This window comes from Hyla sarda, chromosome 10, assembly GCF_029499605.1.
Source record: "Hyla sarda isolate aHylSar1 chromosome 10, aHylSar1.hap1, whole genome shotgun sequence".
NCBI lineage: Eukaryota > Metazoa > Chordata > Amphibia > Anura > Hylidae > Hyla > Hyla sarda.
This window is the reverse complement of record NC_079198.1, coordinates 132977215-133005182: the sequence shown is the minus strand read 5'-3', so window position 1 is coordinate 133005182 and position 27968 is coordinate 132977215. Positions and strand designations below refer to the sequence as shown.

At 43.6% G+C, this 27968-nt stretch overlaps 1 protein-coding gene across 1 annotated transcript; it reads left to right on the top strand.

Annotated features, from left to right (window-relative positions):
- Positions 1-46: 46 nt before the first annotated feature.
- LOC130294413 (nicotinamide N-methyltransferase-like) lies at positions 47-27433 on the top strand. Its single transcript, XM_056544145.1, has 3 exons — positions 47-197; positions 8446-8653; positions 27010-27433. The coding sequence occupies exons 1-3, from the start codon at positions 47-49 to the stop codon at positions 27431-27433; spliced, it is 783 nt and encodes a 260-aa protein (XP_056400120.1).
- Positions 27434-27968: the final 535 nt, after the last annotated feature.

Here is a 27968-nt window from a genome sequence, read left to right as displayed (position 1 = left end):
TGGGCTCCGGTGTAGAGATAGTCACCTTTCTGTGATAGATTAGACGATGGATCCCAGCACCAATAAGATCTATCATGTACACGGTTATGATTCCAGACAACACTTGGACCATTATTTTTCGGATAAACCTGAAATGGTTTTTGCAGAGGATTCATTGATTTTTCCCATTGAAAATCTTACAAAAACCTTTACAGAGGGTACGTGTCTTAAATTTTCTATAGTTAATTAGTTTTAAAAGTCCATAAACAAATTATTACAAGCAGATAGACTTTTTTGGGGTGTTGCAGATTAGAAGGGGCGACCACATGGTCCGGATATCTTCTCAAGTATAGAGAGCAAAACAAAGTCTTGGTCTTTGAATATGATGAGAGATGTCAAGTTATGAGGTTTAGTGAAGTCATTGTTTTACCTTCTATAATTACCAGAACTCTGGGAAACCTGAGATTGTTATAACTTTTGAGGGTAGGGTCACATATAGTGTAAACACTGTGTATTTGACGCACCAACGATTTTCTATGGGAATAATAATAAACACCCATATACTTTGCTAGCACTGAAATATGCAGGCGTGTCAAATACTCATGTGCATCAAATACGCAGTGTTTATGCTACATTTCACCCTACCCTTCATCGGTTCTGTAACGGGAATTTTTGGTTTACAAGTTTGTCCCAGTGCCTCTTGGTCTCTTTTAACATTGCTAGAAGTTCAATGGGTTTTCCCATTAGGATAAATAGGTTTAAATTGATGCATAATGTGAAATGAAATATATTTTTTGAATGTACAAGTATTTTGGAATATATACTCTTAGAAAGATACAGTATATCCTTACAGTACTTATCCCCAATGTGCCTGCTTTGTGTTGCCAACCTTTTATTACCACTTAACGGCATCCACCATGGAGATCTGACAAGATCAGTTTAATTGTAATATACTGGTCTGTCCCATAAGAATCAGAAGTTATTCTACACTGTATATGCAATTGAGAAATATTGTAAGAAAGCATGTGCATCCAATCACTGCAGGCCCCCCATCCTTTCCATTTTCAGACAGGAGTCTGATAGGACAGAGGAGTGCTAGCCCATCTCCCCCCTCACTTCCTGGACTTTGTCCGATTCTGTGCTTCATCTGGGCAAACAATGATTCTGCAGTCAGACAAAATTATGTCCTGGATGGTATGGGGACCCCTAGTGGGCTTTTAATAAGTCAGAATTACTATAAAAATGAGAAAAAAATATATGAAGTATATGAAAAAGGTTAACCTCCTGAGCGGTAATCCCGAGCGTGACTCTGGGTTAATTTTCCCTGCCAGGATCGGTAACCCCGAGTCACGCTCGGGGTAGAATTGCAGAGTTCCCGGCCGGGCTGCACTATATATCGCAAAAGCAGTGCAATATAGCGATGCGGCCCCCGGGAAAACATGCGATTATCTGCTCTGGTCAGCTCCTGTTGCGGGGGCCGGCCAGAGCAGGTAAAGAAAAATACTAAAAGTCAGTGTTTCCCTACCAGGGGGCCTCCAGCTGTTGCAAAACTACAACTCTCAGCATGCCCGAACAGCCAAAGGCTGTCCGGGCATGCTGGGAGTAGTAGTTTCACAACAGCTGGAGGCACCCTGTTAGAAAAACACTGAGCTAAGTGTAAAAGGAAAAAGTAGTAAAATAAAAAAAACTTTTGCTCACCTAATCCTGGTCCCTGAAGATGTCGTTCCCCTCCGTGCGCTCTGGTCCCTGCTCTCTTCACTATTCATCTTACAGGACCTTTCACTTTTCAGCCAACCACAGGCCGCAGTGGTGTAAAGCCTGTGATTGGCTGAAGGGGAAAGGACTTGTTCTGCAGCAAATATACTAGGTTTGAAATCTGCCCGGCAAACCTAGTGTATGCTGCTGCAGGACAAGAATGTGACAAGATGGGGTGGGGGGAGAATGTGACAAGGGGGGGAATGTGACAGGGGGGTAATGTGACTGGGGGGAATGTGACAAGGGGGGGATGTGACAGAGGGGGGAATGTGACAGGGGGGAATGTGACAGGGGGGGAATGTGACAGGGGGGGAATGTAACATGAAGGGGGAGAATGTGACAAGGAGGGAATGTGACAGGGGGGGAATGTGACAAGGGGGGGATGTGACAGAGGGGGGAATGTGACAGGGGGGAATGTGACAGGGGGGGAATGTGACAGGGGGGGAATGTAACATGAAGGGGGAGAATGTGACAAGGAGGGAATGTGACAGGGGGGGAATGTGACAAGGGGGGGATGTGACAGAGGGGGGAATGTGACAGGGGGGGGAATGTGACGGGGGGGAATGTGACAAGGGGGGGAATGTGACAGGGGGGATGTGACAGGGGGGGGAATGTGACAAGGGGGGGAATGTGACAAGGGGGGAAGAATGTGACAAGGAGAGGGGAGAATGTGACAAGGAGGGGGTAGAATGTGACGGGGGGATGGGAAATGGGCGGGGGGGGAGATGTGAAATTCAGTGCAAAAAATTGTACCGCTTTTGGTGCAAATTTCCAGACCTGTTCTGTGTCCCCTGTAGTTATCTATGGGATTTTGGCAGCTCCTTTGGCCCCTAGTGTCTTCTAAATACTTTTTTTTTCCTTGTATGAAGCACAGACTACAACTCCCAGAAGTCTGTGCAGCTCTGTGTAATGTCTTTCTGCCAATTGCTTTCACTATCTGTTTGCATGCTGTGTTGTAAACAGTCAGCCTCACACGCTAAATGACTTCTCTTTCAGACAATCCTTTCCCCCAGCAATAAATCATGCTGTGCTCTGAAGGACAGCAGTCAGTAGAAAACAAGCAGAGCTGAGGAAACAGGGAATCTTCACTGAACTTCTCTCACAGCACACTGGGAGAGGAGGGGGAGGGGAAGGAGAGAAGGGGGAGGTGAGGTGTGGCTGTACAGCCAGATCTCTAGACCAGACAGAATCATGTGATGTTGTCTTGAAGGGAGGGGTATGCTCTCACTGAGGAGACAGACAGGATCTGAAGATTACATTTTTCTCACACTCCTTGTAGGAGCTGAAAAGCTAAAAGAGGAAAACTGCTCTATATAGCTAATTAATGATATTTAGACAAATACATAGCTTGATGAGAGGGAAAGGATGAGCTATGGGTTTAGTTCACAGGAGTACCTCTTTAATATTTTGTCAAGATACATATATAAGAATTTGGATTCTGACAGTGCCCATTTAAGTAATTAAAACTTTAAAACACAAGTTCTATAGAACATTTTGGGATTGGGTTATTATTATTATTATTATTTATTTATTTATTTATTTATTTAATTCTGCCTATTAAACCCTCATTGTATAACCAACTATGCAAGTCTATGGGAAGAGGCATTGAGGGGGGGGGGAATGATATCATGAGTGGGCTCCAGTGCTCAGAACAGTTTGTTCCAAATGCTGAGCAGCGGAGTACCCTTTTAACCCCTTAAGGACCAAGGGCGTACAGGTACGCTTTGCTCCCTGATACTTAAGGACCAAGGGCGTACCTGTACCGCGCGCCGCGCTCCGGGCGGGGACCGGACCAGGGTGACTGCTGATATCTATCAGCAGGCACCCCGCGCAAATGCCCAGGGGGGTCATCAGACCCCCCCATGTCAGCGATCGGCGCAAATCGCAAGTGAATTCACACTTGTGATTTGCGCAATTCCGGGTCATTACGGGTCTATGGTGACCCGGTGACCCGGAATAGAAGGGGGATCGCAGGTGTCCGTGAAACCCACGACCCCCCTGAAGAGATAGGAGGGAGGTGGCAGGGGTGCCACCCCTCCTATCCCTGCTATTGGTGGTCTAGACGCGACCACCAATAGCAGATCGGGGGCGGGGGGGTTAACTTTCGTTTTCCCCGTTCTGCCCACCCACAATAGGCGGGGCAGAATGGGGAAACGACGGGGACCGGCACCGGAGTCCACTTACCGATCTGCGGAGGCTGCTGGCGACGATCGGTGTCGGAGATCGGCGGGCGGCGATGTCATGCAGCAAGCTCCCTTTGTCCGACGGAAGCCGGTAAGTTGCCTAGCAACATCTGGAGGGCTGCAGTCCGAGACCACTATATAGTGGTCTCTATACTGTAGCACTCCAGATGTTGCAAAACTACAACTCCCAGCATGCCCAGACAGCTGTTTGGGCATGCTGGGAGTTGTAGTTTTGCAACAGCTGGAGGGCTATAGTTTGAGACCACTATATGGTAGTGTCTGAACTATAGCCCTCCAGATCTTGCAAAACTACAACTCCTAGCATGCCCACAAAACTGTTTGCTGTCCGGGCATACTGAGATTTGTAGTATTGCAGCATCTGGAGGGCCACAGTTTGCAGTGGTCTCTATACTGTAGCTCTCCAGATGTTGCAAAACTGCAAATCCCAGCATGCTGGGAGTTGTAGTTGCGATCCCTCCAGCTGTTGCATAACTACATCTCCCAGCATGCCCTTCGGTGATCAGTACATGCTGGAAGTTGTAGTTTTGCAACAGCTGGAGGCACACTGGTTGGAAAATATTGAGTTAGATAACAGAACCTAACTGAAGGTTTTCCAACCAGTGTGCCTCCAGCTGTTGCAAAAGTACAACTCCCAGCATGCACGGTCTGTCAGTACATGCTGGGAGTTGTAGTTTTGAAACAGCTCGAGGTTTGCCCCCCATGTGAATGTACAGGGTACATTCACACGGGCAGGCTTACAGTAAGTTTTCTGCTTCAAGTATGAGCTGCGGCAAATTTTTCGCCTCAGCACAAACTCCTAGCAGGGAACTCACTGTAAACCTCCGCTAGTGTAAATGTACCCTAAAAACACTACACTACACTAACACAAAATAAAGGGTAAAACACTACATATACACCCCCTTACACTGTCCCCCCCCCAATAAAAATGTAAAACTTATTTTACAGCAGTGTTTCCAAAACGGAGCCTCCAGCTGTTGCAAAACAACAACTCCCAGCATTTCTGGACAGCCACTGACTGTCCAGGCATGCTGGGAGTTTAGCAACAGCTGGAGGCACCCTGTTTGGGAATCACTGGCGTAGAATACCCCTATGTCCACCCCTAGGCAATCCCTAATTTAATCCTCAAATGCACATCCTCTCACTTCGGAGCCCTGTCATATTTCAAGGAAACAGTTTAGGGCCACATATGGGGTATCTCCGTACTCGGGAGAAATTACACTACAAATTTTGGTGGGCTTTTTCTCCTTTTACCCCTTATGAAAAGGAAAAGTCGGGATCTACACCAGCCTGTTAAAAAAAAAATGTTTACACTAACATGCTGGTGTTGCCCTTTACTTTTTATTTTCACAAGAGGTAAAAGGAAAAAAAGACCCCCAAAATTTGTAACACAATTTCTCCTGAGTACGGAAATACCCCATATGTGGGCGTAAAATGCTCTGTGGACAACAAGGCTCAGGAATGAGAGCGCACTATGTACATTTGAAGCCTAAATTGGTGATTTGCACAGGGGTGGCTAATTTTACAGCGGTTCTGACATAAACGCAAAAAAATAAATATCAACATGTGACCCCATTTTGGAAACTACACCCCTCACGGAATGTAACAAGGGGTATAGTAAGCATTAACACCCCACAGGTGTTTGACAAATTTTCTTTAAAGTTGGGTGGGAAAATGAAAAAAAAAAATTTTCAATAAAATGCTGGTGTTACCCTAATTTTTTCATTTTCACAAGGGAAAATAGGAAAAAAGCCCCCCAAAATTTGTAACCCCATTTCTTCTGAGTAAGAAAATACCCAAATGTGGATGTAAAGTGCTGGACGGGCGAACTACAATGCTCAGAACAGAAGGAGCGCCATTGGGATTTTGAAGAGAAAATGTGTCCGGAATTGAAGGCCACGTGTGTTTACAAAGCCCCCATAGTGCCAGAACAATGAACTCCCCAACATGTGACCTCATTTTGGAAACTCACGTAATGTAATAAGGGGTGCAGTGAGCATTTACGGCCCACAGGTGTCTGAGATTTTTGGAACAGTGGTCTGTGAAAATGAAAAATTAAATTTTTCATTTGCTCAGCCCACTGTTCCAAAGATCTGTCAAATGCCAGTGGGGTGTAAATACTCACTGCACCCCTTATTAAATTCTGTGAGGGGTGTAGTTTCCAAAATGGGGTCACATGTGGGGGGCCCACTGTTCTGGCACCACGGGGGGCTTTGTAAACACACATGGCCCCTGACTACCATTCCAAACAAATTCACTCTTCAAAAGCTCAATAGCGCTCCTCCTCTTCTGAGCATTGTAGTTCGACCGCAGGGCACTTGACGTGCACACATGGGGTATTTCCATACTCAGAAGAAATGGGGATACAAATTTGGGGGGTATTTTCTGCTATTAACCCTTGCAAAAATGTGAAATTTGGGTGGAAACACACATTTTAGTGACTTTTTTTTTTTTTTTTTACATATGCAAAAGTCGTGAAACACCTGTTGGGTATTAAGGCTCAATTAATTCCTTGTTACGTTCCTCAAGAGGTCTAGTTTACAAAATGGCATGCCATGTGTTTTTTTTTTTGCTGTTCTGGCACCATAGGGGCTTCCTAAATGCAACATGCCCCCCAAAAACCATTTCAGAAAAATGTACTCTCCAAAATCCCCTTGTAGCTCCTTTGCTTCTGAGCCCTCTACTGCGCCCGCCGAACAATTTACATAGACATATGAGGTATGTGCTTACTCGAGAGAAATTGGGCTACAAATACAAGTATACATTTTCTCCTTTTATCCCTTGTAAAAATTCAAAAATTGGGTCTACAAGAACATGCAAGTGTAAAAAATGAAGATTGTGAATTTTCACCTTCACTTTGCCGCTATTCCTTTGAAACACCTAAAGGGTTAAAACGCTGACTGAATGTCATTTTGAATAGTTTGGGGGGTGCAGTTTTTATAATGGGGTCTTTTATGGGGTATGTCTAATATGAAGACCCTTTAAATTCACTTCAAACCTGAACTGGTCCCTGAAAAATAGTGAGTTTGAAAATTTTGTGAAAAATTGGAAAATTGCTGCTGAACTTTGAAGCCGTCTGGTGTCTTCCAAAAGTAAAAACTTGTCAATTTTATGATGTAAACATAAAGTAGACATATTTTATATATGAATAATAAAATTATTTGGAATATCTGAAAAAAACAATCTCGGAATCAGAATGATAACTAAAAGCATTCCAGAGTTATTAATGTTTAAAGTGACAGTGGTCAGATGTTCAAAAAACGCTCTGGTCCTAAGGTGTAAAATGGCCTGGTCCTTAAGGGGTTAAGCGCCAGGCCAAATTTTTTTTTGCATTTTTGTTTTTTTCCTCCTCGCCTTCTAAAAATCATAACTCTTTTATATTTTCATCCACAGACTAGTATGGGGCTTGTTTTTTGCCCGATCAGTTGTCCTTTGTAATGACATCTCTCATTTAACCTTAAAATGTATGGCGCAACCAAAAAAATACTAATTGTGTGGGGAAATTAAAAAGAAAACCACAATTTTGCTAATTTTGGAAGGTTTTGTTTTCATTCTGTACAATTTATGGTAAAAATGACATTTGTACTTTATTCTGTGGGTCATTGCAATTAAAATGATATCCATGAATCCATACTTTTGTATTACTATTGCGCTTAAAAAAAACTTTTTAACCAAATTAGTACGATAAAAATCCCTCTATTTTGACGACCCATAACTTTTTCATCTTTCTGTATAAGCGGCGGTATGAGGGCTCATTTTTTTGCACTTTGATCTGGACTTTTTATTGGTACTATATTTGTGCATGTAAATCTTTTATACATTTTTCATTAAAAATTTTTTTTATAAAATGTGGCAAAAAAAGCAATTTTTGACTTTTCTTTTTTTTAACGTTCACCCCATATGGGATCATTAACATTATATTTTAATACTTCTGACATTTACGCACATAGCGATACCAAATATGTTTATTATTATTTTTATTTTTTTTACTTTTGGGGGGTAAAATGGGAAAAAAGGGACATTTAACATTTTTATTGGGGGAGGGAATTTTTACAATTTTTTTCCTTCTCTTTTTTACACTTTAATATTCCCCATAGTGGACTATTTATAGAAATCAGTTGATTGCTAATAATCTTCAGTGCTATGCATAGGCCATAGCACTGATCAGTGTTATCAGCTATCTTCTGCTCTGGTCTGCTCGATCTCAGATCAGAGCAGAAGAAGCAGGGAAGGCAGTGGAGGCAGGTGAGGGGACCTCCGTCTGCCATGTTAGCTGATCTGATCCCCGCAGCCGTGCCGCGAGTGATCAGATCAGCATAAAATGTAGCTGCGCTCCCGAAGATGCCGTAATCTGTATTATAGCATCTGAGGGGTTAACGGCAGACATCCACACGATCGCGGATGTCGGCCATTACCGGCAGGTCATATGTATCAATAAAGAGATATTTTATTTTTATATTGCAGAACATTTATTAGATATTTCAGTATGATTATTTTTTTTCTTCTGTAGGTCACATCAAAGGAGATGTCCTGATAGACCTCAGCTCTGGTTCCCTGGTTCATCATCTGTATTCGGCCTGTGAGTTTTTCAGACACATCATAGTCCTGAAGGTCAGTGACAGATGCATCATGGAGCTGAAGAGATGGCTGGACACACGGACAGGAGCATTTAATTGGGGACATGCGACAAAACTTCATTTAGAGAAAGAAGATAAAAGGTGAAGTATTTGGCTCAATATTAGTGTAAAATCACTGATGATGTTGATACTGCACAAGAGATATGAAAAATGATCTTGGATATAGATGAGCGAAGTGAATTCCCCAACTTTTACCAGTTCGGCTCGCGCAAGCCTGTAAATAGCACAAAAAAAATGTGAAAGCATGTTTTTTGGGGGAACGGAAGGAGCAGGACGGGCAGGGTCGGTGAGATGAAGTAGGGAAAGCAGTAGATCACATGATAACCCTGGTCTACCATGTGATTGGCTGCTTTCATTTGTCAATCAGCACAAAGGCCAATAGGACACAACTGGGGACACAGTTAAAAGGTCAGTGACATCGCCCACAGCGCTGGAAAGTTGTGCAGCGAGCAGGAACAGAGAGGAAGAGAGGCAGACATAGGGGAAGTCAGTGGTTATAAAGATAGAGATACAGATTAGAAAAAGAGGTCAGCATAAAGAGGTCTGTGTGTTTGAAGAGCGTTCAATACCCACACAAAAATCCTATAGGGGCTCCTATACACCAACACAGCATATAAGGGGACAACCTAATCAAAGCCTCTGAAGGGCTCATCTGTTGCTATCAAAAATCCAAAACCTTTTTCAAGGCTCATGCCGGCATATACCTGAATTGAATAGTGTTCCTGAACCAGCTACAGTGAGGTGCATTGACAATATATGCCTATAGGGCCTATGAAGACAGTAGTAATTTGTGACTCTAATAGTGTTCCTGAACAAGCTACAATAGCCAGTAAGGTGCAATTATCTGTGCAACCCACAAAGCATATTCAAGTGGTACTTATATATGCCTATAGGGCCTGTGAAGTCAGTAGTGAATATAATAGATTTTCATAAACACCTTCAGTACTCATTATGCTGTCATTTTGGCCACTCAAAAAGTGTGTTGATTAGTTACACGTATATAGCATGAAGTGTTAATACAGGTCTGTTGCATTTCATATTGTTCTGCAAACACCTTCAGTACTCATTGTGCTGTCATGCTAAATTGTGTTCCTCTGACACGTACAGTAACCCCCCGACCTGCGATGGCCCCGACATATGACAAAATCGACATACGATGGCCTCTCAGAGGCCATCGCATGTCGATGTCAGCATCGACATACGGTGCTTTTATATGTCGGGGCCATCGCATTAACTGCTATCCGACAGCGCAAAATGCTTAAGCTGCTTTCGGATAGCAGTTTAAGCATCCCGGGCAGGTTCGCTTACCTATTCCCGCTGCTCCGGGTCCACTTTGTGATCCTCCGGCGTCTTCCGCATCTTCTCCAGGGTCCGGGCCTCGCATTCCGGCATTGTTATTACGTCACTACGCACGCCGTGCCGGCGCAGCAGCGTAATAACGTCACCAGAAAGCGTGGCCCGGACCCTGCAGAAGATGCGGAAGAAGCAGGAGGATCGCGAAGAAGACACCGGAGCAGCGGGACAGCATCGGGAGCCCCTGGGACAGCATCGGGAGTGGTGAGGACCTGGTCCGGAGCGGCGGGGGACAGGTGAGTACAGCTTCCTATACTTTACATTGCACGGATCCCTCAACATTCGATAGATTCGACAAACGATGGGTCGTTTGGAATGAATTACCATCGTATGTTGAGGGACCACTGTATCTGGCCTATTAACAACAGTTTTGTTGAATTTCATATTTTCCCGCAAACACACCTTATGTCTTTCTAGTTGTGTACACGCAAACAAGCATTATGCTAAAAAGCCTGTGCATTCCAAACATTTCAGGCTTCTAAAGCGACTACATTTTTTAAATTTTGTTTTCTATTAAACTTGCCTTATACGCACCTTGTTGTAAGATAAATGCAGTTCAAAGCATTAAAACTTAAAGTTGACAAGTAGGTTGGTGAAAAATCACCCAAAAAAGATAAAATGAGATCCTTAAAAAAACATGTCTGGTAAAGGAATTGTCCGTCCTAGAGAGTCTGTTTGCTCATCTCTGTCTTTGCTTCCCGCCTACTGCTATGCAGAAGGTTAGCACTAGCCATAAGGAGGAGTTGGGTCATGGTTAGCCTTTGGAGCATGTTGCCGAGTTGGGGGAAGGGGCTACAGGGGCTGAGCCTAGCACTAGTGGGACTGTTTGTAGTTGTGGTAACGATTCTGGATGGCATCATTGTAGATGTGGTGTGGGGGAATGAGGATGCCACGATGACACATCAGAAGTGCTAACTGAGACGAGTGGTGGGGATGATGAAGAGAAGTTTAAATAGAAGGATGTCAGCGGGACTTCTGGTCTGAGCAGCTCAGGAGCAGGTGACGGTGACACTGGTGCTGGATCGGAAGGCTTGAGAAAAGAAGAAGGCACGGTGCTGTCTCTGCGGAGAGAATGCTAGGTAAAGGCAGGGTCCAAATTTTGGAATTAGGCCTCTACGTCAGCACCTCACGTATCACAAAACCTGGGTAGAAATATACCTATTCTACCAATTCCTGCTTTCTGCTGGCTAGAGATAACCTCCCACCGTCTGCTATACGCTGGCTACTACTAGTAACACCAATCCACCATCACCTTACTTCCAGCAAGGCCTACACGTACACAATCCATCAACCACAATAAAAAGGATAATATTTGGCACGCTTGAAAAAATCCATGGCATCTTCTTTACTTGCTAGACTTACAACCTGTAGTTACTCCTAAAAAAAAGGGATAATTTTTGACCCGCTTGAAAAAATCCATTCCGTCTTAAATTTTCATTTAAGTACATGCGTTGAACCTGAACTGGAATATAAAGGACAGCTCGCTAATTTGTGATTTAATGTGGTAATATTCTGGACTGGGGTGTGTGTGTTGAGATTGTGGTGGGTTGTATTAAGTACATTTTTTGTAACTTGTGGTTAGTGATAGAATTAAAATGTCCCCAAAAAGGAAATCTACAAGCCCGTTAAAAGAAAATAAGAACATGGGGAAGATGGATAAATATATGGCATCACCAACATTAACTTAGAGAAACAAGCAGGGAAAGAAAAATGTAAGGGAGAATATGATGGAGGAGGAAGAAGAGGGCCCAACAGTGACAATGAAAGTGATATTGGAGGCGATAGGGAAATGTAATATATATTTTGAGGGATTAGCTGATCAGATAGGAAGTATAGGGTCAGAAGTAACATTAATAAGGGATGATATGGGAAAACTTAGGGAAACATGTAAAGAAATGGAAGAAAGAGTGACAGATTTACAGGAGGAAGTGCAAATATTGAAAAAAATGGTAGAGAAAAGTCAGAATGAGAAAACATTTCTAACACAGAAAATAATAGAAATGGAGGATAGATCTGGGAGAGGGAATCTAATATTGTTGGGCTTCCCGGAGGGGAAGGACCCAGTGGGCTTTATGCAAAGATGGATACTTGAGGAATGTGGAGAGGGGAAAATATCTCCCACATTGAGTATTGAGAGAGCTCACAGGGTCCAGACACGTTCGCTCCCACTGGGTAGTAAACCTAGAACACTATTGATAAAATTATCAAATGAAGGAGATAGAGAAAAGATATTATGAGCACTGAGGGAGAAGAATAATGTCATGTATAATAATAACAAAATAATGGCATTTCTTGATTATTCATTTGAAACACACAAAAAAAATGGCCTTTAAGGAAGTTAAAAAAAGAATGCAATTTAATAGAATTAGATTCTCCCTTATATTTCCAGCAAGGATGTGGGTTGTATACAAGGAAAATACTTTGTTTTTACAAAATCCGGAGGAAGTTGTAAATTGGGTGGACAGTCAAGGTGTAGAAAATGGATAAATAAAGGTATTGGGAGGGTAGAAATATTAATGTAAAATTGGCATGGGGATATGAGGGGAGGGGGGTACATGTTAGGATAGGAACTTGTCAGGTTTTGGGACAGGTCAAATGGGGGCATAGGGGGTGTTACGCCGAGCGCTCCGGGTCCCTGCTCCTCCCCAGAGCGCTCGCGGCGTTCTTCAGTGTGCAGCGCCCCGGTCAGACCCGCTGACCGGGAGCTCTGCTCTGTTATCACCGGCTTGGATGCCATCCGCGTAGCGGGATGCGCCCGCCCGCGGGTCACATCTCAATTTTCTCACTTGCCCCGTCCTACTGCTGTCCTGTCCCGGCACGCACGGCCCCGCTCTCTAGGGCCGGCTCTCTGGAATTTAAAGGGCCAGTGCACCATTAATTGGTGCCTGGCCCAATCAGTACCAATCACTTCCCACATTATAAAAGCCCACCTCCCCTTCCTGTCCTTGCCGGATCTTGATGCCTAGTGCCCTGAGAAAGCATTCTGTGTGTTCCCAAGCCTGTGTATCCAGACCCTTGCCGTTGCCCCTGACTACGAACCTTTGCCGCCTGCCTTAACCTCTTGCTACGTCCGACCTTGCCTTCACCTTTTCCTTGTATACTACGCCTATCTCAGCTGTTAGTGAGGTTGAGTTGCTATCGGGGGATACGACCCGGGAGTTACCGCCGCAGCAAGTCCATCCCACCTTGCGGCGGGCTCTGGTGAAAACCAGTAACTTCTTAGAAACGGTCCCCTGGTACGGCCCACGCCATCGCCTCACTGACGCAGAGGATCCACTACCCGCTTCCAGTCCGGTTCCTGACAGGGGGGGATGTGGGTGGTAAGGGGAAGTCCTGCGGACAGAAACAGTTTTTTTCTTTTCTCCTTCTCTGTCTCTTGTCCTCTTCCTCTCCATTTGGAAGAATTAATGACTGTATTGGGAAGATTGGATGTGTATGAGCATACTGCAAGGGAATGTAAGTGGTTTGGGGGATAAGCACAAAAGAATAGCTATAGGAGATATTAAACAAAAACTATTACCTGGGATAATTTGTTTACTGGAAATACACTTAAAGGGGTACTCCGCCCCTAGACATCTTATCCACTATCCAAAAGATAGGGGATAAGATGTCAGATTGCCGCGGTCCCGCTGCTGGGGAGGCCCGGGATCCACGCTGCGGCACCCCGCTATCATTACTGCACAGAGTGAGTTCGCTCTGTGCGTAATGACGGGCAATACAGGGGACGGAGCATCTTTACGTCACGGCTCCGCCCCTCATGACATCACGGCACGCCCCCTCAATACATGTCTATGGGAGGGGGCGTGGCAGCCCCCTGTCATAGACTTGCATTAAGGGGACAGGCCGTGATGTCACGAGGGGCAGAGCCATGACGTCACGCTGCTCCGTCCCCTGTATCGCCCATCATTACACACAGAGCGAACTCGCTCTGTGCTGTAATGATAGCGGGGTGCCGCACCGGGGATCCCGGGCCTCCCCAGCAGCGGGACCACAGCGATCTGACATCTTATCCCCTATCCTTTGGATAGGGGATAAGATGTCTGGGGCAGAGTACTCCTTTAATTAAGGAAACATCACAGTGAATTAAAAATAATTATTTTTCACATTATTATCACTCTTTTTTCACCCCATGTTCTAGAGGGGTTACAGTTAAGATACACAAAAAAGTTAAATGGGAGTTATATGATAAATGAATTGACACAGAAGGAAGATTTGTAATACTATATGGGAAATTGGAGAAATTAATATGCACTTTGGCATTTGTATATATACCTCCGCCGCGTACACATCCGGTATTCTTAAAAATGTAATTAGGTTTTGGCAAGGGAAGATAGAAAGTCGGCTATTCATTCAAGGGGACATAAATTGTGTGATGAATGAAGATGTAGATAGATTAAGATTGGGAAAGGTAAGAAAGAACTACGGACTAGTGTTTCTCGCGAATATTCGCAATGCGAATTTTATTCGCGAATATCTCATATTCGTGAATTCGAGAATATGCGCGAATATATAGCACTATATAGTCGTAATTACGAATATTCTTTTTTTTCTTTTTTTTTCACAGTACACATCACAGTGATCACCCCTCTCTGCTTCCAGCTTGTGTGGTGTAAAGAAGGCTCTAATACTACTGTGTGAGACTGGCGTGCGAATTTTCGCATATGCTTATGCTAATTTTTGTATATGCTAATTTTTGCATATGCTAATTTTCGCATACGTGAATTTTCGCATTTGCGAAAATAAAACGCGAATATTACGAATATGCGAATTTAGCAAATATGACAAATATTCGTCCATATATTCACGAAATATCGAGAATTCGAATATGGCCTATGCCGCTCAACACTACTACGGACAAACCCCCATGAAGAAGCTTTACGATGAAGCAGGACTAATAGATACATGGAGAGCCCGCAATCCAGGGAAAAAGTATATATTCATGTTGGAATAAAACCAGTAAAACGATGTCTCGCATAGATTTGTGTCTGAGCAATAAATTGCGGAGTATAAAGATGAGAAAGATTAATTATTGCACTCGCTGTATTTCGGACCACTCCCCGTTAAGTATTAAAATTGACACGGGAGTGGGAAATTTAGCAAGGACATGTAGAATTAAAGGAGTAGTCCAGTGGTGAACCCAGTGGTGAACAACTTATCCCCTATCCTAAGGATAGGGGATAAGTTTCAGATCGCGGGGGGGGTCCGACCGCTGGGGCCCCCTGTGATCTCCTGTACGGAGCCCCGGCAGCCCGCGGGAAGGGGGCGTGTTGACCTCCGCACGAAGCTGCGGCCGACACGCCCCCTCAATACAACTCTATGGCAGAGCCGAAGCGCTGCCTTCGGCAATCTCCGGCTCTGCCATAGACATGCATTGAGGGGGCGTGTCGGCCGCCGCTTCGTGCAGAGATCGACACCCGCTATCTGGCCGGAGAGCCTGGCCCCCGTACAGAGAGATCGCAGGGGGCCCCAGCAGTCGGACCCCCCGCGATCTCAAACTTATCCCCTATCCTTAGGATAGGGGATAAGTTTTTCACCACTGGACTACCCCTTTAATGCATATTGGTTAGAATTTTTGGATAATGAAGCAATAAAACAGCAGTTAACTGAATTTTTTTTATAGGAATTGGGAAACAGCCTCGTACCAGATTGTGTGGGAAACAGGAAAAGCAATTTTATGGGGGGGGACTAATAAATGCAATTGGAAACAAGAAAAAAGAGTTTAATAAGAGTGAATAAAAATTAATGGATATAGTAAAAGAAGCAAAGGAAAAATGTATAATAGATGGATCAAAGGGCAATAAAAAAGAATGGGAAGATAAACAGGAAAAATTAGGAATTTATTTAAATGAGAAAAGTAGAAGAAAAGCTCATTTTAAAGGTCAACAGAGATTCATGGAAATAGAAAAGCCTAATAAAAAACGTGTAGCCCTAATTAATAATCAAAAAGGGAATAGAAGTATTCATGCCATTAAAGAAAGGGATGGGGTGATACAGAATAACCCAGATAATATAATTCAAGAATTCAATACATATTTTGAGGCATTATACAAAACAGAGTCAAAATTTAGTCACTGCCCCACTGACGGTGAACGAATTATACAAAGCATTGTGAACTATTGAGGGGAACACGTCTCCAGGAGGAGATGGGTTCCCCTTTGAAATTTATAAAAGGTACAGTGTGATTCTTATCCCAGCTTTGGTTAGACTTATAAATAGTTCTCTCAAAAATGGTGCATTGCCAAAATCAACGAGTGAGGCCAATATAATAATATTGTTAAAACCAGAAAAAAAGGAGGAAATAAAGTCATATGGACCTATATCACTGTTGAATACAGATATTAAAATTGTAGCAAAAGCTCTAGCCAATAGAATACAGATAATCATATCAGAATTAATAAATAAGGATCAATGTGGGTTTATACCTGGAAGAATTAGAAAACATAATATTCTTAGAGTACTCACGAATATACAGCTAGGTGAGGGTTGGAGTTCCCAGATGGTATGAGCTCGAAGGGATTTGGGTTGGCTAGGGGCATCAGGCAGGGGTGTCCCCTCTCCCACCTTTATTTACGATGGTTTTAGACCATTGGCGAGTAGTATTAGAAAAATTGAATTAATAGAAGGATTTGGAGGGGACAAAATTACAATGTATTCAGATGATATTCTGATGTTTCTTTAGGATCCAAAAAAATCCTTGCCATGAGTGATGGAGATAATAAATAATTATGGCTGATTTTCTGGACTGGCAATAAATTGGTCGAAAACAGTTGGAGATGGTAATATAGGGCAGACATATTGGTTAAGGGTAATAAATGATGGTGAAATTTTTTTATATTTTGTGATATATATATATATATATATATATATATATATATATATATATATATATATATATATATATAAAATGAGATAGGAAAATATCATCAGTTAAGCACTTTAAAACTAATAAAGGATATAGAAAAGAAGGCAAATATATGGAATGATTTGAACTTATCACAAGCGGAAAACATTGTATTAATTAAATTAGTCTTGATCCCAAAGATTTTGTATGTATTTGGGTCTGCACCAATTTGGTGCGAGATGAAGCTGTTTAAAAAAAAAAATTATTTAAATTTTTAATTCATTAATCTGGGGTAGAAAGAGAATGAGAATCAAACTAGAATATTTTTTTCCAAACGAAGGAGAATGGTGGGATAGACTTTCCGGATATATATATATATATAAGTACTTCTTGGCAGGACAAATACATTTTTTGACTAATTGGAAAGAATTTGCCTTTTTTGAGTTTTTGTTATCTGCCAGTGGTGTGACCTTTATAGATATTTTCCAGTTGTTGGAATCGGGGAAGTAAGAAGGTGAATGGAGGAAGATGTTGATGATTAAAAGTTTGGTTAAAACATGGAGGGTGTTTAGGATAGAGATGGATATAAAAGGAATACTGGAAGAGGCACCTTTGCTGGATAACTTAAATATACCCGAAGTGAGAGAATTGGGAGAGATAAGCCTACTTAGAAATACGAGGCATGTTAAGATAAAAGATGTATGGAAGAGAGGCAAATTCAAGATTTGGATAGAATTGAAAGACAAATTGAATCTGAAGGAGGGTGGATGGTTGGAACACATTGGTTTTAAAAAAGTGTTTCTTGAGTTTATTGACAAAGAAGGTTACATACATTCAGTTTACCCTGAGATTTTGGGGAAAATAGAGTCTTGGTAGGCATGTCTAAAAATAAATTATTCCTCAAGAGCTTTCAACAATGACAGGAGGAGATTGGCTCTAGTGAATCAATAAACTGGGGCAGTGTACGAAAAAATATTAATTTGGTATCTCCAAACTTGAATTACAGATTAACACAATTAAATATTTTGCATAGCCTTTATTACACATCCTATTTTTTTTTTTTAGAAAGGATAGGTATAAGAAAAGGAAATAATTGTAATAGATGTAACATAGAGAAGGCAGGTCCATTACAAGTATTATGGAGTTGTCGCGAGATAGTTAAGTAATGTCGAGAAATATATTGTAGAATCGAGGAGTTAACTGGTATATGTATGGAGTTTTCCCCCTGCTGGCTGTTCTGGGTGATGACTCGGGCATAAAAGCCAGATAAAAGGAAAAATTAAAATGTTTAAGAATGCTATTCTATGCTCGTCTGTTGATTGGATTTCCCCTAGGAGTCCTAATTGCGTTGACTGGTACAATATTATGAGGAAGATAGAAGGTAACATTGTAGGAGAGATAGAGTTATTTTTTTTTTTTTTCTCCCGTTGTTTGTGTATTATGGTTTGAGAGGGGGCATGGAGTTAGGAGGAAAGGTGGAATAAGAGTGAAGGAGTTGAATGGGAGTCATTGGAAGATAAGTTATTAAAATAAACAACTAGACATATATTTACACAAGTGGAAGTTACAGGGGAGGGGGAACTGAATGTTATTTGGTTATTATCGGTCCTCCTAACTTCCTGCCCTCAAAACGAGTTATTTATGTAGGACTGGGGATGGAGAGCGTGTGGGGGGGGGGGGGGGTGGATAAGGGTTTTAGTTTATGTATAATAAGGAAAGTTAAATAGGAGGATTTTTTTTTCTCCCCTTTTTTTTGTAAATTGCAAAATGAAAAAATAAAAATAAAAAAAATTTAAAAACTTTACCCCCAACTAACAGCCAGGAGTCTTCCATAGGCAGCCCATTTTTGGAATGTTCCTTATATGTGTTGTGCCACGCAAGGATAAAGCCATGGCGTCTTCCTATGTCTCACTGTGTCAGGCATCTATCAACAACCAGGAATACTTTATGTCCCTTTATTTTGGTGTGAATAAGCCTAGAGGATATTGTGCATGTGGATGGTGAGGGGGGTAGATGTGTTCTTAGTTCGCTGTATGAGGGGGGGGGGGGGGGAGAACTGTATGTTGGTTGCTACCTAACTTACTCAGAAAGTCCCTTCTTTATAATGTTTATATGGGGCCCTAGTTGCTGTTCCCGAACCTTTTTCAAAAACTACAACTCCCATCATGGCCTGACAAGCTATAAGGGCATGCTAAGAGTTGTGGTTTTGAAACAGGTAGAGCAGTGTTTCCAACACAGTGTGCCTCCAACTGTTGCAAAACTACAACTCTCAGCATGCCCGGGAAGCTTAAGTTGTAGCTTTAAAACAGCAAGAGGCACACTGTATGAAAAACACCAAGCTAGAGAAGCCTAGGTCTATCAGGACATGTGGAGCTTGATGTTTTGCACGAAAGGGCATGATGGGAGCTGTAGACAGAACCTGCTGCTGTCAGGGAATGCTGGGAATACTAGTTTTGCAACAGCTGGAGAGTCTACAGCATTTATAATATGCTGGGACTTGTAGTCTTGCTGAGGTTGGCAAAACTGCAACAGTTACAAAGCCTGCAGCTGTCGGGGAATGCTGGGAGTAGTAGTTTTGCAAAAGCTAATGAGCCACAGCATAGGTAACACTGCTCTAACTTACCTCTGAGGGTTTTCCGAACAGTGTGTCTCCAGCTGTTGCAAAACTACAACTCTCAGCATGCCTGGACAGCTCAGATAAAACGGAATAAACAGTGGAGGCTAATGGGAGATGTAAATTACACCTCTATATATGCCAGTGCACAAGACTACAGCAAAAATAATCACGAGATTATAAAGTTGTAGAGCAGAGTAAGCCTCCTTCATCCAAAATTTCACCCAAAAATGTCTTCTTCTGTCATCACACTATAGAAGAAGCCATTTTTGAGCTTAACACCTTAAAGGACACAGCAATTTTTTTATTTTGAACTTTCATTGTTTCCTCCTACCCTTTTAAAATCCGTAACTCCTATTTTTTTCACCTAAAGACCATATGATGAATTGTTTTTTGCGTGAAAAATTGAACTTTGTAATGACATCACTTATTTTCCCATAACATGTACAGTCCAATCAAATTTTTTTTATTTGTGGGCGGAAATTTATAAGAAAACTGCAATTTTGCTTTCTTTTTGGAGTTTGGTTTTTACACAGAGCACTTTATGAAAACAATACTACATTATTTTTATTCTGTAGGTGTCACGATTCGGCTGACGGGTTGTGGATCCGCTGTGTCAGCGAGGGATTGGCGTGGACCGTGTTAGTGGACCGGTTCTAAGAGGCTACTGGTTTTCACCAGAGCCCGCCGCAAAGCGGGATGGTCTTGCTGCGGCAGTAGCAACCAGGTCGTATCCACTAGCAACGGCTCAACCTCGCTGACTGCTGAGAAGGCGTGGGACAGAAGGACTAGGCAGAGGCAAGGTCAGACGTAGCAGAAGGTCGGGGGCAGGCGGCAGTCTGGATGGATAGCAGAAGTTCAGGTAACACAGGCTTTGGACACACTAAACGCTTTCACTGGCACAAGGCAACAAGATCCGGCAAGGGAGTGCAGGGGCGGTGAGCAGATATAGTCTGGGAGCAGGTGGAAGCCAATTAAGCTAATTGGGCCAGGCACCAATCATTGGTGCACTGGCCCTTTAAGTCTCAGAGAGCTGGCGCGCGCGCGCCCTAGAGAGCGGAGCCGCGTGCGCCAGCACATGACAGCAGGGGACCGGGACGGGTAAGTGACCTGGGATGCGATTCGCGAGCGGGCGCGTCCCGCTGTGCGAATCGCATCCCCGACGGCCATGACAGTGCAGCGCTCCCGGTCAGCGGGACCGACCGGGGCGCTGCGGGGAGAGAGACGCCGTGAGCGCTCCGGGGAGGAGCGGGGACCCGGAGCGCTAGGCGTAACAGTACCCCCCCCCTTAGGTCTCCCCTTTTTTTTGTCCGATAACTGCCTCCCCTGGGATGAGGACACCGGGAAAGAATGGAGGGTTTCCTCAACGGCAGGCAGCACAGCAGGAGTGGGAATGGGGAGGGAGGGCAGAGGGCGAAGCCCGGCACGGGGCAGTGTGACACCAGGACGGGGGCCATGAGGAGGCACTGAGGCTTGCCCGACGGGACTGGGAGGGGGGGAGAGGCACTTCCTATGGCAGGCAGAGTCCCAGTTCTTGATCTCCCCGGTGGTCCAATCAAGGGTGGGAGAATGAAGCCGGAGCCATGGCAGACCGAGGAGGACCTCAGAGGTACAGTCGGGGAGGACGAATAACTCAATCCTTTCGTGGTGGGGTCCAATAGACATCAGGAGGGGTTCTGTGCGGTAACGCACGGTGCAATCCAATCTGACTCCGTTGACCGCGGAAATGTAGAGCGGCTTGACGAGACGGGTCACCGGGATGCTGAATTTATTCACAAACGACTCCAAAATAAAATTCCCAGAGGCACCAGAGTCCAAGCAGGCCACGGCTGAGAGGGAGGAGTTGGCTGAAGGAGAAATCCGCATGGGCACCGTGAGACGTGGAGAAGCAGACTTTGAACCAAGAGACGCCACACCCACGTGAGCTGGGTGCGTGCGTGCGTTTCCCAGACGTGGAGGACGGATAGGGCAATCCACCAAGAAATGCTCGGTACTGGCACAGTAAAGACAGAGATTTTCTTCCCTACGGCGATTCCTCTCTTCCTGGGTCAGGCGAGACCGATCCACTTGCATGGCCTCCTCGGCGGGAGGCCCAGGCGTAGATTGCAACGGATACTGTGGGAGAGGTGCCCAGAGATCTAAGTCTTTTTCCTGGCGGAGCTCTTGGTGTCGCTCAGAAAAACGCATGTCAATGCGGGTAGCCAAATGGATGAGTTCTTGGAGGTTGGCAGGAATCTCTCGTGCGGCCAGCACATCCTTGATGCGACTGGATAGGCCTTTTTTAAAGGTCGCGCAGAGAGCCTCGTTATTCCATGATAACTCGGAAGCAAGAGTACGAAATTGGATGGCGTACTCGCCCACTGAAGAATTACCCTGGACCAGGTTCAACAGGGCAGTCTCGGCAGAAGAAGCTCGGGCTGGCTCCTCGAAGACACTCCGGACTTCAGCGAAGAAGGACTGGACTGTGGCTGTGGCAGGATCATTGCGGTCCCAGAGCGGTGTGGCCCAAGACAAGGCCTTTCCTGAAAGAAGGCTTACTACGAACGCCACCTTAGACCGTTCTGTAGGAAACAAGTCCGACAACATCTCCATATGCAGGGAACACTGAGACAAAAATCCACGGCAGAGTTTAGAGTCCCCATCAAATTTGTCCGGCAGGGACAAGCGGAGGCTAGGAGCGGCCACTCGCTGCGGAGGAGGTGCAGGAGCTGGCGGAGGAGATGGTTGCTGCTGTAGCAGAGGCAGAAGTTGCTGTAACATGGCGGTCAACTGCGACAGCTGCTGTCCTTGTTGGGCAATCTGCTGCGATTGCTGAGCGACCACCGTGGGAAGGTCAGCGAGACTTGGCAGCGGCACCTCAGCGGGATCCATGGCCGGATCTACTGTCACGATTCGGCTGACGGGTTGTGGATCCGCTGTGTCAGCGAGGGATTGGCGTGGACCGTGCTAGTGGACCGGTTCTAAGAGGCTACTGGTTTTCACCAGAGCCCGCCGCAAAGCGGGATGGTCTTGCTGCGGCAGTAGCAACCAGGTCGTATCCACTAGCAACGGCTCAACCTCGCTGACTGCTGAGAAGGCGTGGGACAGAAGGACTAGGCAGAGGCAAGGTCAGACGTAGCAGAAGGTCGGGGGCAGGTGGCAAGGTTCGTAGTCAGGATGGATAGCAGAAGTTCAGGTAACACAGGCTTTGGACACACTAAACGCTTTCACTGGCACAAGGCAACAAGATCCGGCAAGGGAGTGCAGGGGCGGTGAGCAGATATAGTCTGGGAGCAGGTGGAAGCCAATTAAGCTAATTGGGCCAGGCACCAATCATTGGTGCACTGGCCCTTTAAGTCTCAGAGAGCTGGCGCGCGCGCGCCCTAGAGAGCGGAGCCGCGCGCGCCAGCACATGACAGCAGAGGACCGGGACGGGTAAGTGACCTGGGATGCGATTCGCGAGCGGGCGCGTCCCGCTGTGCGAATCGCATCCCCGACGGCCATGACAGTGCAGCGCTCCCGGTCAGCGGGACCGACCGGGGCGCTGCGGGGAGAGAGACGCCGTGAGCGCTCCGGGGAGGAGCGGGGACCCGGAGCGCTAGGCGTAACAGTAGGTCAATGCGATTAAAACAATGCACAATTTATATAGCTTCTCTTTTATTGTGCTATTTTAAAAAAATGCTAACTTTTTTTTAGAAATTGGTATGCATAAAATTGTTATTTTCTGACCTCTGCAACTTTTAGATTTTTCTGTATACAGGGGAGAGGGCTCATTTTTTGCACTGTGATCTGTCCTTTTTACTGGTATACTTTTTGTTTTGGTGTGACTTTTTGATCGCTTTTTATAATTAAAAAAATCCAACATATGATGTGAATAAAAATTTGTATTTTTGGTGTTTTGTTTTTTCTGTTTGTGTAAAATGAGAAAATAAGTGGGATTTTTTATTTTTTTTTCTTATTAAGGGACTTTTATATTTTTTATTAGGGGACTTTTATATGCAATCATTGGATTGCATATACTGTATATATATTTATATATATATATATATATATATATATATATATATATATATATATATATATACACAGTGGGGTTCAAAAGTTTGGGCACCCCAGGTAAAAAAAAAAAATATTAATGTGCACAAAGAAGCCAAGGAAAGATGGAAAAATCTCTGCAAAGGCAAAAAAATTCAGATTAGACATTCTTGTATGTCAACAAAAGTTCGATTTTATTTCCATCATTTACACTTTCAAAATAACAGAAAACAAAAAAATGACGTCTGCAAAAGTTTGGGCACCCTGCAGAGTTAATTTCTTGTACTGCCCCCTTTGGCAAGTATCACAGCTTGTAAATGCTTTTTGTAGCCAGCCAACAGTCTTTCAATTCTTGTTTGAGGTATCTTTGCCCATTCTTCCTTACAAAAGTCTTCCAGTTCTTTGAGATTTAGGGGCTGTCTGTCACTCTTTTAAGGTCTATCCATAGATTTTCAATTATGTTGAGGTCAGGAGATTGGGAAGGCCATGGCAAAACCTTCAGTTTACGCCTCTTGGTGTAATCCCCCGTGGATTTCGAGGTGTGTTCAGGATTATTATCCATTTGTAGAAGCCATCCTCTATTTAACTTCAGCTTTTTCACAGATGACATCAAGTTAGCATCCAAAATTTGCAGAAATTTTATTGAATCAATTTTTCCTTCTACTCATGAGATGTTCCCTGTGCCACTGGCTGCAATACAACCCCAAAGCATGATTGATCCACCCCCATGCTTGACAGTTGGACAGAGGTTCTTTTCATTAAATTCTGCTCCCCTTCTTCTCCAAACGTAGCTTTGCTCATTCTGGCCAAAAAGTAAAATTTTAACCTCATCAGTCCAGAGAACATGTTTCCAAAATGCATCAGGCTTGTCAATATGTTAATTTGCAAAGTTCAAATGCTGATTTTTGTGGTGAGGACGTAGAAGAGGTTTTCTTCTGATGTCTCTTCCATGAAGACCATATTTGTACAAGTATCTCTTTATAGTGGAATAGTGTAACACAACTCAAGTGTCTGCCAGATCTCTCTGGAGGGATTGTGCAGTCAAACGTGGGTTTTGAATTGTTTTTCTCACAATCCTGCAAGCTGTTCTGTCTGATATTTTTCTTGGTCTTCCAGATCTTGCTTTAACTTCCACTTGTCACGTATGGGCAGGGAAGGAGTGCTCGCTAAGCTCACCCACGCCCCTGTCCCTGCCTACTTGTCCGCCTATCCTAAATGATAGGCCGGCAACTGGCCGACAATCCCTTTCTAAATAAGTGAGGGGAGTCAAATGTCAACACAATAAAATACAAACCTGTCAGTTGTCAGGAGCAACAGGGAAACAAGCAACTAACAAAGACAAACTAAACATACACACATAAAGTCGATGTCAGTCAAACCGAGTCAAGCCAGGAGTGGGAAGAGGTGCCGAATCGCTATAACCAAAGAGAAGTCAGATAAGAAGCCAAAAGTTAAGTTGCCGGGTATACAAGAAAATAGGGATTGATAGTTATTTGGGTAATGACTGGTTTCACAGGCATCTTCCCAGAGACTGATGCCTGGTAATATAGGGAGATGCACATGTGGTCAATCAGTAGCTAGCCACTCAGACAACAGGATGTAACCCGGCAACCTTGCAACAACACCTTGTCAGCACCTGTTAACCCTGCTGGTGCTGACAGTACCCCCCCTTTTAAGAGGGGCCACCAGACCCTTAAAACTGGGTCTAGGTTTGTCCGGGTGAGAATCGTGGAATTTCTTAATTAAAGTGACCGCATGGACAAAAGAGGCCGGAACCCACAATCTCTCCTCTGGACCATAACCTTTCCAATGAACTAAGTACTGGACAGAATTCTGTACCCTTCTGCTCTCTAGTATTCTAGCAACCTCATACTCAATCTCTCCGTCAACCTCAACCGGAGGAGGCGGACTCAGGACTGGAGACTGAGTAGGAACATAACGTTTTAACAAGGAGCAATGGAACACATTATAAATCTTAAAAGAATATGGTAATTTTAATCTGTAACTCACAGGATTAATAACTTCAATTAGCAATAAGGTCCAATGAACCAGTTTCTTAGACGGAGCCTTGAGACAAAGTTTTTTCTTACATAACCCCACTATATTCCCAACTTTAAATTTTATGCCACAAGTACGTCTCTTGGCGGCCGATTTCTTTTGTGGTACTTGGGCGTTTTTCAGGTTCTTCTGAACCTGAGCCCAAACTGTGCACAGTTTACTCATAGTGGTGTTGACCTCAGGTTTACCACTATCAGTATAGGTACAGGAAAAAAAACGTGGATTAAATCCATAATCACAAAAGAATGGTGACATACCGGTAGAAGAATGTTCTTGATTACTCAAGGCAAACTCAGCTAGAGACAGAAAGGACACCCATTCATTCTGCCTGTCTGCCACATAACATCTCAAGTATTGTTCCACACTTTGATTCAACCTTTCAGTTTGACCGTTAGATTGCGGATGAAAAGCGGAGGAAAAAGATAACTGAACACCTAATTTTTTACAAAAAGCTTGCTAAAAATTTGAAACAAACTGTACTCCTCGATCTGATACAATATTTTCTGGTAATCCATGGTACCTAACAACATGCCTTATAAATAAGTCAGCAAGAATCTTAGCTGATGGAAGATTTTTCAAAGGAATAAGATGGCACTGTTTGCTAAACCTATCCACCACCACCCATAAAACAGTTTTTCCATCAGATGGTGGCAGATCTGTCATAAAAGCCATAGAAATATGAGTCCAGGGTCTCTTAGGAATAGATAATGGACACAGCTCCCCTGCAGGACGAACCCGAGGAGTCTTAGCTCGGGCACACACATCACAAGAAGAAACAAAAGCTTTCACATCCCTGTTCAGGGTTGACCACCAAAATCTCTTTTGAAGCAATCTCCTTGTACCATGGATACCAGGATGACCTGCTAACGGCGAACAATGAGATTTCTCGATTATACGGAGGCGAAACTGACTAGGTACAAAGATTTTGCCTCTAAGAGTCTCTGGAGGAACCAAACCTTGATTACTCAAAATTTCCGATGTTAAATCGGCAGATACTGCAGAGATAACCGCACCTTCTGGAAGAATAGTCTCAGGATTAGAGTCTATAGGCTGAGAAGTGCTGAAACTTCGAGACAAGGCATCAGGTAAAAGTTCAATAGTCAAGTTGCCGGGTATACAAGAAAATAGGGATTGCTAGCTACTCAGGTAATGACCGACCGCTTTCCAGAGACTGATGCCTGGTAATATAGGGAGATGCACATGTGGTCAATCAGTAGCTAGCTACTCAGACAGCAGGGCGTAACCCAGCAACCTTGCAACAACACCTTGTCAGCACCTGTTAACCCTGCTGGTGCTGACACCACTGTTCCTGATGACTGCCATTTCTTAATTACATACCGAACAGAGGATATTGACATCTGAAAACATTTTGTTATCTTCTTATAGCCTTCTCCAGCTTTGTTAGCATCAACTATTTTCAGTTACATAGTATGGTTAAAAAATCATGTTCAGCAGCCTTCAAATTTTCTAATAGTACTAGAAAAACAAACAAATTAACTTCTAAGCTTTTATGCTGCTCTAACTGATGTGGACTGTCCATATTTTTTATCTTTTTAGTGACCAATTACAGGAAACAGAAGGAAAAGTTAGATCGGCCGTTCAACATGTTATGAAATGTGACTTTGAGAAAGAAAATATGACGGATCCGATAGTCTTACCACCAGCAGATTGTATCATCAGCGCTTGGCTCCTAGATGTTATCTGCAAAGACCAAGATGATTATATAAGATATCTGAGGAAGTTCTCCAAGCTGCTGAAACCTGGAGGACACCTCATAATAATTGGGTGTTTAGATACAACATATTACACAGTCGGGAAAGACAGGCTCCATTATCTCACATATGATGAGGATTTGGCCAGGAAAGCTCTAGTTGGAGAAGGATTTGTTATAGACGGCTGTAAGGTTAAGAAGAGAACGGCTGTGAGTGACCTTGTTGATTATAAGTCTCTCATATTCATTACAGCTCACAAGGAGAAGTAGAAATTGGAAACAAGCAAATTAGACTAAGTTCACATATTGTAAAATCACTTGAAAAACATGAAATGGAGTGGGTAATAATATTTCATGTAATATTGTTCTCTGTGAAACTCTGTGGAAAAGGAGGCATCAGTGTGAATACTGTCCTAATTCCAATGTAATTTTACAATGTGTGAACCTGGCCTTAGGCTCTGCCTAGATTGTATTCAGGTCTAAGATTTCCCAATATATAGTGCAAAAGAAATGCACTGGTTTACTTGAATAACAAAGCTCTAATCTTTACAATATATGATTTTAAAAAATCACTGCAGCATTATGGACCTATTTAGAATCAATAAAAAATATGGCTCCAGGCTCCATATTTACTGCTCCTTATACTTCTGAATATACACGACTTACACATAATGATAGGCAGACATGTACTAAGAAGCACAATGGGGGAGATTTATCATTGCTTTTAGAGCATTTTTTTTGTCTATGTTTTGGCGCAGTTCAGGCACAAGCAGCATATTTAGCGACTTTTATGCACCTTTTGATA